General features: G+C 39.8%; 1 protein-coding gene across 4 annotated transcripts in view; it reads right to left on the bottom strand.

The window, feature by feature from the left end:
• Prkn (parkin RBR E3 ubiquitin protein ligase) overlaps window positions 1-15,392 on the bottom strand; it is a 1,229,219-nt gene that overhangs the window by 167,324 nt on the left and 1,046,503 nt on the right. For all 4 annotated transcript variants that reach the window (XM_046449311.1, XM_058580947.1, XM_058580948.1 and 1 more), the window contains exon 9: window positions 4,595-4,744. In XM_046449311.1, coding sequence (XP_046305267.1) covers window positions 4,595-4,744 — 150 coding nt within the window. The remainder of the gene's footprint in view (window positions 1-4,594; window positions 4,745-15,392) is intronic.

The raw sequence follows: 15,392 nt of genomic DNA, 5'->3' as shown, positions 1-15,392 counted from the left end.
AAGCACTCCAGGTCCATGAGTCTGATGTATCCCAGATTCTCCCTGTTTTCCAGGATTGAACATGACAACAGCTAACACTGCAGTCATAAAAGTTAGTGAAACAGTCCTGATAATGAGGAATAAGGCCAGAAGAAAGGATAATGAATAAATGAATTCCTCTGGAAATCAATTAATGTTTTTATGAGCAATAGTAAAAATATGATCAAGGGTTAGCAGAGAATGAGGTCAAATTATTTGATCCCAAAATATATTCTTTGTTGAATTCTATCAGCATAAAAATATTCTGTGCTGAGTCAAAATTAAAATCTTAGTGCTTCCAAGAGCAAGACATTTTATGTCAGAAAGTGCAAAACTCTTTATTTGGCAGGCTATGAACTCCTAATTTTTGTAGTACTTTCTGATTCCCAAACGTTCGTGGATCTCTGAACACATTGGTGTTCTAAATTATGTACCATGTGTCCTAAATACTACATAAAAGCATGTGAAAATACTTTGATTATTTTTCTGAAGAGATCTTTGTTGAGGCAAAGTATGCAATTCTATCCTGGGGTGAGTGATGTTTAATACTGGAAAATAAAAGTGATAATGTATTTCTATTATTTCTACCTTGTTATGATTCACTTGCTCATTCATTCATTCAATGAATATTGAATCCCAACTATATGAACTTACTGAGAACAAGAATTTAGTGTCAGGATAGGCAATATGAAGCCACCGAAACAGGCTAACACTTCAACTTGAATTCTAGGAGTTGGTACTTTCTCTCAAATAATCCTTTATAGTGGTGCTAAGCGTGTGGTGGCCAGCACACACGTCAGGACTTTTCCAGTGGGACTGGAGTACACTTTGCATGGACACCCTGTCTTTGTGTACTAGCCAATGTGCACAGCTCCCCAGCAACACGTGAGCCTGGTGATAGCGCGGGGCACGGTGCCAGGAATCTCCTTTTCCAATTGACATTACTGCATATTTGAACAAGAACATCCTAGAGGCTAAAGCTAGCATCTAAAGAAGCCCAAAGCCAATCCAGACACTGGAATCTATTTCTTTGGATGGAAACTACATCAACAGACCCGAGTGCACCGAGGGGCCCCCAGGCCCACGGGGGTAGTTAAATGCCTAGGTGAGAATCCTGGGGGCCTGGAGCGCAAGCAGGGCTGTCTCAGCTCTGAAAACGTGGCTGAGGGCCTATCACAACCTATCCCAGGACTTCATTTTCAAGTTACGAATGTCAGGGAATTTGGTTTTGACCTTTTTACATGTGAGAACCTTTTTGTTACATGAAAGATGTCTTGCATACCCACATAATAGGAGTCGTACTTTTAGTTTCTGTCGACAGTTGAGGAAAAAACTAAGTACAGGTGGATTCAAAGATGCTTTTCAACAAACTACCAACGGCGCCCAAGAAGCACCGGGATGAATGCTATCTAGGGCTTTCCTCTGCCCAAGACTGCAGGGTTCTCCTGAAGCTTATCTACCTATGACTTCTCCTTGAAGGCCACCGAGGATAAGGCCCTGGCTGCTCCTGGGGCAGCCATTTTTATTAGGAAAGGCAAAGAGAAATAAAAGAAAGGAAAGCCAGGAAATGAACCTCAAAATCCATTGGATAACTTCAAAATCCATTGGCTATAGACATACCAGGTAGCACACAAATGTAGATATAGGTTTTCTAGTCATCAGCTTCCAGAGGGAAACACTGTCAGGTGCTCAATTAGCAATGTACGTAAGGCCAGCTTTCTTCAGGACAGGCACAAGTACCCCTGATATTCAGATCAGACTTGGAAAATTCGCCACTGTTCCTCAAGCAAAGTTTATTGAGATGTCTTGAACCAGATACATCAAATTTCCCACGTAACCACCTTAATATGAACAAATAACATCATTGCAAACAGTATTTAGGAAAAGTAATTCTTAGAATGGCGAAAAGAGATGTAAGTGTGTAATTCTCTGCTGAAAATCTGGCTTGGTCCAGAGGTTGATTCTAGACTATTTGGAAAATTTTAAGCAATTTTACTGATCGTAAGCAATAAATACTGATTCAATCTTCGATTAATTATTAAATGTATCTGTCCTTATTCTATGCTGGACACTGTTCTATGTATTTTATACCTATTATCTCATTTAGTATTCACAATAATCCTATACAGGGTTAACATTATGAAGCCTATTTTAGAAATGAGGAAACTGTGGCAGAAAGATGAAGACCACTAGTATTTGCTGGGGCCAGGATTTAAGGCATCAATTCCACTTCCTGTTTAGTTGCTACAGAATTTCTTTAGCTTTAAGTTGGGTTAACATCCTTTTGTGAAAGTAGGGATTTGAAGGAAGAAGGCAGAGGTGAGAAGCTACAGCTGTGGGAATGGATAGAATCCTGGACGGCGCAGGTTGGAGGGAGACGAAGGTATGAAGCAAACGTTCTCATTGCAAAACCATTTGCTGATTTTTTTCCTCAGTGTTTTCAGATTGCAAACTGGTGGTGGTTTAGAATATGCTAGTGAGTTCTCCAGGCCCTTTAAGATGGAGCCCAATTCCCTGCCCTTTGAGGGTGGGCTGGACATGGTACCTTGCTTCCTGGGAGTAGCATAAAGTGAAAGGGATGGTGTACAACTCTGGAGAGGAGGGCACTGTGGCACCCTCTTTTGTATCCCTTGCTCCAGGGGAAGTTAGCTGTCACCATTGTGATGAGGCCACCTGATGAAAATGTGGCCTCTGACAACAGCCAACGAGGAACTGAGGTCTTTGCCAATAGTCATATGATGACTCATCCTGGAAGTGGGTCTTCCAGCTCAGCCAAGCCAGCAGAAAGCTGTGCCCACCTTAATGGCCACCCTATGAGAGCCCCTTACAGGTGATTCCTGACCCTCAGGAAGTCTGTGAGGTAATAAATGCTTATTATATTAGGTTGTTATAATTTGGGCCATTTGTTACGTGGCACTAATCAACTTATACACAAATCAACAAGGATACCTCCTCAAACAACGAAACAGACCAAAATAGACTCACTACCTAGAATTTCCAAAGCACAGAGGAACATCCTGAGCATAGCCATCTTCCTTTAGGTAAAGTTTGTCCATAAACTTTCTTAATTCAAAGGCACTGAAGCAACTCGATTCACTCCTGATGGAGTTTTCATGATTTGAGGCTCAAAAAACACATGTTATTTTCAATGTATTATGTAGAAAAAGGAAGATATGGTCTTCAAATCTATAAATTACATAAAATTCTTAGACTTTTCATAGTAAAATTGAATAACTGCATGCAGAAGATGGACTAAAGAAACTGTCCACCTCATCAGGAAAGTTAAAATCGTAAAACCCAGTGGGACAACAGCAGGCAAGTCATAGGCAGAAGCATACAATTTAGCCCTTTGTACAAACAACTGTGACTCTTTAAAAGAAAACTTTCACTAACATGCTGATCCCTGAACCTGGCAGCCTGCCTAGGCCACACAAGATCTGTGAAGATGACACCAAAGCTGATGACCACAGAGGCCACAGACCTGGTTTGATTTCCATGTTCCCCAGGGTGGCAAAGGTTAGTTGAGTTCATCCTAATGCAATTATTACCCTATTATTACAGAGGCTCTCCTTCCCTTTAGGCATCATTGGCCCCTCATTATTTTCCAACTTCCACTTGCTGCATCTATTTCTCAGCCCAGGGTTTCATGAGTCCCATTGCACAAAAGATACGGAGCTTTCCTAAGAACAACAGATGCTGAATTATGTGCAGGTGACTTAACAGGACTCAGCCAAAAATTAGGTGTGGGTAATATCCACCTGCTACCTACATCCTTCCTCCGCAAAGCTCCTCATGAAGCTGCAGTTTTAAAAGAAACGTTTCCCATCAAAATTCAACAGCATTTTCTAAGCACATATGCTTCCTTCCTTTTCCAGCCTGCGTGAAATTTAATATCAGGATTATTGCCCATTTGCCATTCAACCTATAATCTAGTGAATCTTTGTGGGCTGGAGTTTTGCTTCTCTACCCCTCAACTGCCAACTTATAGACAGAGACTCACTCAAAAAGCCGGCCGGGTCACATGCTTTGACCTTTTGGAACAACCGTTTTCCACGTTTCTTATTCTTCCTCCCTAACAGGCATCATTAGCTTTGTTCATCTCTATTTAAAGTGAATTTTATGACACAATAACATTTCAGGTTTTCCACATTAATCTTCACCTTATTTCTTGAAACACTTAGGTGAACAGTGTCCTACGGCAGCCCTCCTGGGGAATTTCCCTCCTTCACTCCAGCTACTTCAAGGCAATGCTGGAGAGAGAGGACAGTTCTGCTCTGAATCATACAAGCCCTGGTGGGAAAAAGTGGAAAAGTCTGGCGCAGCGGTTCACAGGGCTTAGAATAAACATTTTGATAAGCAATTTAAACAGAAAATCTCCGTACAACTCCTCCCCAAATAAAAATATGTATTTTCTTATGTGGGGTCCTATGTGAGAATTTAAAACCCGATTTTCCTACATATCAGTTCAAAAATATCTCAGTCCAACAAGAAATTGAAAATAAAAATATAATCTTAGACCATTTGCAAAAGCCATCCAACACAGTGCCCAACACCCCCGGGTGCGGGCAGTACTCACCCCACAGCCCAGGCCGTTGCCCGCTTCACAGGTGACCTTCCTCTGGCCTGCTTCGGGCAGGAGCCCGGCTCCACAGCCAGGGCGGGGGCACAGCACGCCCCCCATCTGCAGCACGCACTCTTCCACACCATACTGCTGGTACCGGTTGTACTGCAAGAGGACAAGACAAGATGAGCTTTCAAAGTGGTCACATGTGGACTAGAAGGCACTGTTTTAGCCCAAGGTTGATGGTGATAGAACCTGGGATTTCCTGCTTGACATGATTCCGGAAAAAAACAAGAAAATAAAAACATGTGTGGGGGTCAGGGAGGGATGGGGGAGAGCAAGGAGTCCTCCAGTAAATTTTCCAGTTTGGTATTTAATGATATGGTAAATAGTCTTATTCATATAAATTTTAAAGAATCGATGTGCATATTATAATGATTATGATACATCATTATCAATCTTATAAAGCAATATATTTTCATGCTTCTCTCAGAAATTCTAGCAAACAGGCCATGTGTTTGACCTGGTAACTGCTGGTGACCCCTGTAATAGCCATGAGCATGCTCAGCTTCAACGAGAGGACTAAGTCAAGGAGCACCATTTGCCTTTCATTGTTATTCTTACTTGTGAAGCAGGTTTTCTTTACCCCAATCCCATCTCAATGGACCAAGCCTGGCAAGCACACCTCCGCCATTGTTTCCAATCCCCTCCCACCCAGCAGCCTCAACAGGACAGCATAGAGCCCAGGACAGCCCCAGGCTGAGCCACAGCCTCCCGCAGCACCAGGTCTGGAAGGGAGGATGGGAGGGGGTGTTGGGGGCGGGGAGTGGGGCCACAGGGACACCAAGGAATCAGAAAAGCACCGATGGTCAGTGTGCCTGTGTGTGTGCTGGTGTTTGCACTGTGGTCTGGAGATGTCCCTTTCCTTCTCCCACGGCTGGCTGGGCAGTGGGTCTGCGACACCTCTCCTTCCCCAGCACAGGAGAGGTCACCAGGCCAGAGGATCCTCTCACCTCACCTGGCTGGAAGAAGACCTGCAGTGTGGGTCTGGAAAGTCCTGTCTTCTTTCTTTCCCTTTCCCTTCCTGAGACTCTGGAGGTCCCCTAATCTGGGAGCCCTGAGAAGGGGGTGAACCTGTTCCTCCCCACAGAAACTCCCTGAGGAGTGACTCAGTGACTCGGGACAGACCAAGGATGCTGACTGGCAGTGAGGCTCTGCAGGCCACGAGGAGTGGGCCAGGGTGGGGGGCCCTCCCTCCCCACCACTCGGGGTGCACCTGTACCTTTCAGGGTCCCTCCCTGTCTGGAGAGGGTGGTTGGGATCTCTCCTCTCTGGGTCATTTCTATCCCTCAACGTCCTTCTTGGGCACCAGATCTCATGCTCTTCCCACAGGTCCTTCTTGGGCCAGAGGCCTGGGCTGCTCCCCCAAAGCCTGTGCCTCTAGAAAGTTCTCTCAACTACATACTTGGTTCAGTTCCCTTTATTGGTTTCTTTAGCTGCCGAGTAAAACCATCCTCCGTGGTATCATTTTCAAGGTCTTCTTCATTACAGTTCTAAACTATGTTCTCTTTACGTTAGGCAAGATCATTATTCTCCAAACTCTGATCAAGTCAAATTGATTTGCTCAGTTACAAATGAATTTGGGCAGCACTGAGAGCCCACTATGTGCCAAACATTACTGTGGATGTAGAGGATAAACACCTCTGTCCTCACCTACAAACCATAGCAATAAACCCCAGAGAAGAAACGCCTAGTAGTATTTTCAGTGGTGATGTGCGAAGGAGAGTAATAGAGATTCAAGGGAAGATGGGGATCACACTTTTAAAGAGGTGACTGAGAAATGCCTTATAAAGAAAATACACTGAAGCAAACATCTGGAGGAGACCACAACACAAGCCCTATGCTCTCTGGGGAATGAGCTCCATAGAGGAACCAGACAACAGAAGGAAAGCCTTGCGGCCGTGATTGCATGGTTAGGAGGCCCCGTGGCTGAGGCACAGCGAACGAGGGGAGATAACAGAGGGCCAAGGAGAGCATTTGTGGGGAGCCAGGGTGTCCCGTCCCTGATGGCTGTTGTAAGAACTCCACTGTTATTCTGAAAGATACCAGAGCCGCTGGACAGCTCTGAGCTTAGGAGACACGTGACTTGAGTAATGTTTTGTTCAGAATGGACTTCAGAGGGCAAAGGGGGTACAGGAAGCAGAGGTGCAGGTAGAGGCTTCTTTGAGCATCTCACACAAGAGACGATGGTGGCTTGACCCAGGGAGGTGGCAGTGGAGGTGGGATTGGTGACTGAGTTTTGGATATATTTTGAAGGTAGAAATGGCAGAGTTTTCCTATAGATTGGATGGCTGGTGTGAGAGAGTACGAGGAGTTCAGTATAATGTTTTCCCTGAGAAGAAGGGGGCTAAGGAAACAGGGAAGAGGAGGGAAGGATAACTGTGTGTATAGATACTGTGTGTCTCCCAGGAGTGGAGAAAAGAATCATTAATCATTATTTCCATCATGCTCATGTTCAGTCCAACCTCTATTTAATAGGTAAGTAAAAATGTTGGCCAGCTCATTGAATGGATGAGTTTGGGGTTTAGAAGAAAGGTAAAGATGGCTGTAGGTACAATTTGAAGTTATCAGTCCTTTCCTCCGTTTTCAACTTTTCTGGTCCCAGGAAAGAAAGAGAGATGACCTGGCCAAGTTTCTTTGTACACATGTTAATGAACCTGCCAACCATGGCATTTACTAGGAAAGAGGTCTTCCTGTGGCATTTCTAAGACAGTATGTGGTAAATAAATTAGAATCTGTGGATTTATGAAATAGGACTCTCTTGAAAGTGTCATGAATTATGCAATTATCAGGGGATGATATGAAGATATTTCATTAAATGACGAGTGATGAGACAGTTTATATAATTAAGAAATTACATGTTAGCGATTATTCCATGAATTTCTTAGAGTCCTTGAATATAAATCTTATCTACAGCACATCTTAATATGCCAAAAAAGGATCTGAGGAACCACTTTGGTGACCTGGACTTCTTCATATTTTTCCTGTGCCTCTTAATTACTTACAATCTTGAAATTATTAGTAATACTTGACACTAGGTTAGATCTCTGATTCTGATATGTCAGGATTGAAAATGGGACTCTGTCATAAGCCATGAGACTGGACAAGATTGTCCAACCTCCTCAGGGAAGATGAGAAGAAGCTGGCAAAGGACAGCAGCACCTCTGAGGTAGGTGGAAACCGGAAGGGTGTGGGTGCCCTGAGAGCCAAGGGAGCCAAACATCTCAGGCAGGATGTGGTGATAAAGTGTCAAGGCTGCTGATAAGCCAATGATGGAACACTGGGTAGAGTTAAAAATGTAGCTGCAACAGCCCCATAGTTGCGTCCTGGAGCCAAAAGACTCACCAGAGTGGACCAGGTCCCAATTAGAAGGGGCTGGGGGGCAGACAGGTTAAAATTGTGGACATCTACTCCAACAGTGAAAACAGAATTAACTCAGAGACTGTCAACATCACACCTATGAGGGGGGTCTCAATTTAGTTCACTCTCATACCCCTTTAGAATATGCACAGTTGTTCAGTGAAGAGCAATGATAGAGCTTATATCCCACATACTCTGTGTATATAACACAAATCCTGAATCTACAAGAAAGACCCCACTCTTGTGAGACCTACAGGAAAAGTGAGATTCTCAAGCTCTGACACAATAGAAACTGTATGAAAATATACTGGTTATCACAAAAAAAAACCCCAAAACAAAAACAAAAACAAAAACAAACCTAGCAAGGAAATTATACTATGAAAATCCCTTGGAAATATATAGAAAACTTCACAATAGCCTGATATCCCAGAATACTTTGACAAGAGAGGTCTATACCCTAAAAAGGCATGCATATAACAATGGAAGAGAAATCCATCCCAACAGATGCACAAAATCCAGCATAGGAAAACAAAGAACATGAAGAAAACACAACATAACACTTCCTAAAGTTCATAATTCACTAACAACTGACTCCAAAGATATTGAAGTGGATGAAATAATAGAATTTTCAAAAGACTAGCAAAATGATCAATAAATTCCAAGAGAACACAGAAAAAATAATTAAATAGAGAAGTCAGTATAGAAAATGAATGAGAAATTCAATAAGAAGATAGAGATACTGAAAAAGAATCAAACATAAATCATGGAAATGGAAAGCCAATTAAATTGAATAAAATGTTCAGCTGAAAAATCTCTCTAATAGAGTAGACCATACAGAAGACAGAGTCTCAGACCTGGAAGACAAAGTGGCCAGCCTTGAACATTCAGATAGTATTAAAGAAAATAAAATAATTAGCCATGATCAAAATATATAAGATCTCTGAGACATTAAGAGACAAAATTTAAGAATAACTGGAATTGAAGAGGTTTGTGAAAAACAGGCTAATGGTACGGATAACCTCTTTAGGGAAATAATAGCAGAAAATTTCCCAAACCTTGCAAATAAGATGGACCTCTAGATACAGGATGCATTCAGAACCCCAAATAGACAAGATAAAAAAGAACCTTTCCACAATATACGATAATCAAAATTCCTAGCATATAGTACAAAGTTAAAACTTTAAAAGTCTCAAAAGAAAGTAATCAGGTCACATTTAGAAGAAAAACAATCAGAATTTCTTATGATTTCTCAAAACTCTAAGATCCAGAAGGGACTAAAATGATGAGTTCCATTTCCTAAACGAAAACAACTGTTGACCATGGGAGACAAATAGGGAGAGAAAGGGAAAATACTGGGAAATATTATTAACAAATTATATTGTTATAACATGTGCAGGAATGACTATATAACAACAAATCCTACCATGATGTATAATTATAATGCAGCAATAAGAAATATGGAAAAAAGATGAGTTAACCTGAATATAAAGTCATGGGATTTCACTTTACTCCCACTGAATATCTTAAATATTTCACTTCCTGTTCTGTCATAAAGTGTTATGGAAAAGCCTAATAACAACATGTTGGGTTTCCCCCCTCTATTAATTAATTCATCTTTTTACCCTGATGCCCAAAGGATTATTTTCTTTTCTTTGAAACCCAGTAATTGTATTAGAATATGTCTCGAGTTCACCAAAATCAATAGAAGATAGGAAATAGTTAAAACCAGAGATGAAATTAAGAATAAAAATAATACAAAGCATCAATCAAAGAAACAAAGAGTTGGTTTTTTAAAAGGATAAGCAAGATTGATAAATCCTTGGCCACACTAACCAAAAAAAGGAGAGTAGGCTTATATAAAAAACATTAGAGTTGAAAAAGGAAATATCACCATAGACACTTCTGAAATTCAGAGGATCATCAGAAACTATTTTGAAAATTTATACTGTAATAAGCTAGAAGACCTTGAAGATATTGACATATTCCTAGAGACACATGATATACTTAAATTGAACTATGAGGATATAAAAAATTTAAACAGATCAATATCAAATAATGAAATTGAAGAGCTATCAAAGTCCTTCCAACAAAGAAAAGCCCAGGACCAGATAGATTTTCAGCTGAGTTCTACCAGATTTTAAAGGAGAACTAATACCAATCCTCCTCAAATTATTCCATGAAGTATAAAAGGATGGAACATTGCCAAATTATCAGCCACTATCACCCTGATGCCAGAACCAGACAAAGACACATCAAAGAAAGAAAACTTTAGGCTGATATCCTTAATCAACACAGATGCAAAAATTATTTTTTAAAAATTCTTAATAAAATATTGGCAAACCATATATACAAACACATTAAAAATATAGTACACCATGATAAAATGGGTTTCAGCCCAGGGATGCAAGTTTGGTTCAACATAGGCAAACCATTAAATGTAAGTACCACATAAATAGAATTAAGGAAAAGAATTACATAATTTTCTCAATAGATGCAGAAAAATCACTTGACAAAGACCAATACCTATTTACATTTAAAACATTAGAGAAACTAGAGACAGAGGGGATTTGCCTCAACATTGGAAAGAGTGTATATGACAAACCCAAGGAAAACATCCTGTTGAACAAAGAAAAACTAAAAGCACTTCATCTGTGGACAGGAATAAGACAAGGATGGCCACTTTCACCACTGCTATTCAACGTAGTCCTTGAAATTCTCTCCAGAGCAATCAGGCAAAAAGGGAAATTGAAGGAATGCAAAAAGGAAAAGAGGAGATCATTTTTTTTTCTGTTTGCTGATGACACAATTTGATATTTAGAAGACTCAAAAAACTTCGCCAGAAGATTTCTAGAGTTGATAAACAAAGTTAGTAATGTAATAGGATACAAAATCAATATTCAAAAATCAATTATTTCCCTATACTCCGATAATGAATCTGCTGAAAAAGAAATTAGGCATATTATCCCATTCATAAAAACTTCAATAAATAAAATATTTGAGAATTATTCTAACTAAGGATGTGAAGGACACCCACAATAAAATTATAGAACACTGAAGAAACAAATTGGGGAAGACCATGCAGATGAAAAGATCTCCAATGTAATTAGATAGGTAGACTTAATATCATCAAAATATCCATACTATAAAAAATGTTGTACAGATTTGATGAAATTCCATCAAAATACCAATGGCATTCTTCTCAGAACCAAAAAATGTGATTCTAAGATTCATTTGGAAAAACAAGAGATGCAGAATAGCTAAAGTAATTCTGAGCAAAAAGAATAATGCCTGAGGCATCACAAAACCAGACCTCAACTCATACTACAGAGCAATGGTAACATAAAGAGTGTGGCCCTGGCCCCAAGATAGACATGAAAACCAAGGGACTAGATGACACAGAGACAAACCCACAGAAATAGTCATCTGATACTAGACGATAACTATTTCTGTGCCAAGAACATACATTGGAGGAAACAGAGCCTTTTTAAAACATGGTGCTGGGAAATCTGGAAATCCATATGTGGAAGAATGAACTTGACCTCTATCTCACCCTGCACAAAAGTCAACTCGAAGGATTAGACCAGAAACTCTGAACTGCTAGAAGAAAATGTAGGGCCAACACTCAAATGTTTGGCCTGGCTCATTAACAAGACTCCTAGAGCACAAAAAATAAAACCCAAAATTAATAAGTGGATGGCATCAATTAAAAAGCTTATACACAGGAAAGAAAACAAGAGTGTGAAGAGAAGCCTTGGGAATGGGAGAGATGTCTGCCACCTGCTCTTCCCATAGGACATTAATATTCAGATTACATAAAAACAACTCAACAAACACCCAGACCCAAATAATCCATTAACACATGGGAAAAAGAACTAATCAGACACTCTTTAAAATAAGAAATACAAATGGCCAACAAATATATTAAAAAAGCTCAACATCTCTATCAAAAAATCCAAATCAAAACTACACTGAGATTTCATCTCATCCTGGTCAGATTGGCAATTACCATGAATACAAATAGTAAGTATTGGTGAGGATGTGGAGAAAAAGGGACACTCATACATTGTTGGTTGGACTGCAAATTTGTGCAACCACTCTGGAAAGCAGTATGGCGATTCCTGAAAACACTGGGAATAGAACCACCATGTGACACAGCTATCTCACTCCTTGTTATATATCCCAAAGATCTAAAATCAGCATACTGTAGGGATCAATGTTTATAGCAGCAAAATTCACACTCGCTAACCTAGGAACCAATCTAGGTGCCCTTCAACAAAAGAATGGATAAAGAAAATGTGGTATATGTACCCAATGGAGTATTACTTAGTTATAAAAAAGAATTAAATAAGGATACTTGCTAATATATAGATGGAACTGGATACGATCATGCTAAGTGAAATAAGCCAGATCCCCCAAATCAAAAGTTTAATGTTTTCTCTGATACGTGGAAGCTAGTCCAAAACGGGAGTGTGGTGGAATTGAGGGTATTCCATCAAAACAGAAGAAGATTGGCAGACTAGAGGGAGGGACTGAGGGAGAGGTAGGAGAGACTGGGTAAGGGAAGAAGAGTGGAATTAATCTGACCTAACTTTCCTATGTACAAACATGAATATACCATAGTGAATCTCACCGTCAAGTATCTCCACAAGCCATTAACTAAAAACCAGCCAACCAGCCAACCAGCCAACCAACCAAAACAAACACCCCCCCCCCACACACACACTGTAAGTAAACAGCAGAAAGATCAGTGGAGGGAAGGGAATAGGCAGGAGAAGGGGAGGGGGAGGGGAAGCAGAATCAGAGCAAATTACATGCCATGCTTTTATAATTAGGTAAAAATGAATCCTAATGTTATATTTAATGAAAAAGAACCGATAAAGAGAAAAGAGGGATATGTCTTGGAATCCGTCACCTTTGGGTCGGTCCACAAGCCTACTGTGAGGACACTTGTGTTGAACTTGATTTTTAGCATTTGCTCTATTCTCTTGCTTTGATGAGTTCCTTCTTTGATTTCAAGTATACACATATTGGATCTTCTTTACCTGATTTCTAAATCCATTAGCTCTCTCAAATCTTCTAATTTGTACTTGTTTTTCAGAAGTTTGTCCTTTTTCCCTTTTGTTTCTGTTGAGATGATCTTTTGTACTTATTTCCACTCATAACAACAGCTCACTTTGAAACGGCTCTGCCACTTGTTTTACTTTTCTTCCGTCTTGTGGCTCTTCTTTCATATCCTGTTCTCCGTTCTCTGTATCCTTTTAAGAACTTTTTATGGGATTTCACTTCACTTCTTTTCTGTTAGGGCTGCTCAGTTGTCCATGAAATCTTGCTCAGTTGTAGCTGAAATTAATTTTCCTGAAACTTCACAAAGAGGTAGGACTCGGAGAAGCTTTTAGGGCAGCTTTCCCTATTCTGGTGATTTGGGGGCAGTGTTCAAAATTACATGGGCTCACTTTCTGCAGCTTCCCAACTCTGGTCCTCACTTTTTAAAATTTTTTTTTTTTTAGTCATAGATGAACACAATACCTTTATTTTATTTATTTATTTTTATGTGGTGCTGAGGATGGAACCCAGTGCCTCACACGTGCAAGGCAAGCACTCCACCACTGAGCCCCAGCCCCATGGTTTCCCACTTTTAATTGGAATTTCTATTTTCTTTTTTACTATTATCTATTCTAAGAAAATTTCTTCTTGGTGTGGGATGTTGTCCTGAGGGGTTTCTTTGGCTGATCGAATTGTTTGACTCTTTGGGACCTGAAATGCTCCAGTCCTTTTTAGCCTTTTAAAGATTCTCTGCACGCACCTCACATCCCTTTACCTATTTACATGTCCTGAACTTGGCATAAAATCTTGTCAATAGCTGGTATACAATAACTGTAGAATGGATGAATAAATGCCATTAAGTTTTAATTAGTTAAGGAATTCTGATAAATAATGGCAATGGGAATTAATAATAGAGGGATTCAGAATGTTTTTATCTACATAAATATTTTAAATTAATTGCTCCTGGGCTGGGGCTGGGTCTCAGTGGTAGAGCTCTGGCCTAGCATGTGTGAGGTACTGGGTTTGATCCTCAGCACCACATAAAAATAAATAGATAGATAGATAGATAGATAGATAGATAAATAAAGGTATTGTGCCCATCCACAACTAAAAGATATAAAAGAAATAAAGTAAGTTGCTCCCATAACTGACAACTAATCATTTATCTGTTTGATTTACTTGGCTTCACTACTATCTAGGAAGAAGTTAAGGAATGGACAAAGTCCAATGAGACTTCGTAAATCTTGCTGACTTCATTCATAATGGTTGAAATGCTAGTGGAATTTGTAAAACTAATATCCATTAGTTAAAGAATTTGTTAGTAAGCACTATTGCATTTATTTTGTTTGTGATAAAAGAGCATTTGAGCATGCGATTCTTTTTCCCAGGGGAGACAAATATGTTAACATGTGCATCTGGTGATTTCTGATGATTCAAAAGCACACACAATGTCTGAAAGGTGCCTTCTGAAAGCATAACATTTTTAAATATTGTGAAATTAAAAACAAAAACCTTTTGACCTAGAATAAATATTGTGCTAGAATCTGTAGAAAGCTTACTACCCTGAGGAAATAATTTAGACAAGTAATCACATGTCATTAGCAAAAAACCTCCTTTAGTTTCCTTTCAAGCTTTGACCCATATTTCCATAGACTCCTTTTAACCACACACTGGAACAAAAACACAAGTTCACTGCAAGCATGCCACTGAGCACTTCTTGAAGAGTTGTGACAAATTAGCACCAAGCAGAAGGGAACATCTGTATTTATCTCAGTGTACACCATGCAGCCATGGTAAAGGGATTGATAGATGGGCTCCGACTAGTAGAAAGGAACCAACATTGTTCTTTTGCTATTACTTCTATTTCCAGGGCCTTTTCACTTATCAATATTAGATAGCATTTTACAAACAGAACCAACTTGGAAGAATACGGTTAATTTGTAACGTGGACTGGGTCTTCGTAGAATCCATTCTCAAGTGAGCTTAAAGCAGATAATTAGCCAAAATCACTTAAGCATCATTTTCCTTTGGAATACTGTGTGTGTGTGTGTGTGTGTGTGTGTGAGAGAGAGAGAGAGAGAGAGAGGGAGGGAGGGAGGGAGGGAGGGAGGGGAGAATGTGTGTGCATGGGTGCATACGTAGGATAATATTAACCTGTCAAACTATTATTTAAACTTTGATTAAACCTAGTTTGTACATTTCTAGGTTTGCTTTCATAAAGTGGATAATCTACAGATAACTAAAATTATTTAGAATTGTCTATATAACATTTGCAAACATTTTTGAAAATAAACATCAAAAGATACAAAAGATACTACTCTGCACTTCGAATAATTATAAAAATCTTCCT

This window comes from Marmota monax, unplaced genomic scaffold (assembly GCF_021218885.2).
Source record: "Marmota monax isolate L192 unplaced genomic scaffold, Marmota_monax_Labrador192_F-V1.1 WCK01_AAM20220418_F8-fsc00083, whole genome shotgun sequence".
Lineage (NCBI taxonomy): Eukaryota > Metazoa > Chordata > Mammalia > Rodentia > Sciuridae > Marmota > Marmota monax.
The sequence above is the reverse complement of the archived record's forward strand: the minus strand, read 5'-3'. Positions and strand labels throughout refer to the sequence as shown.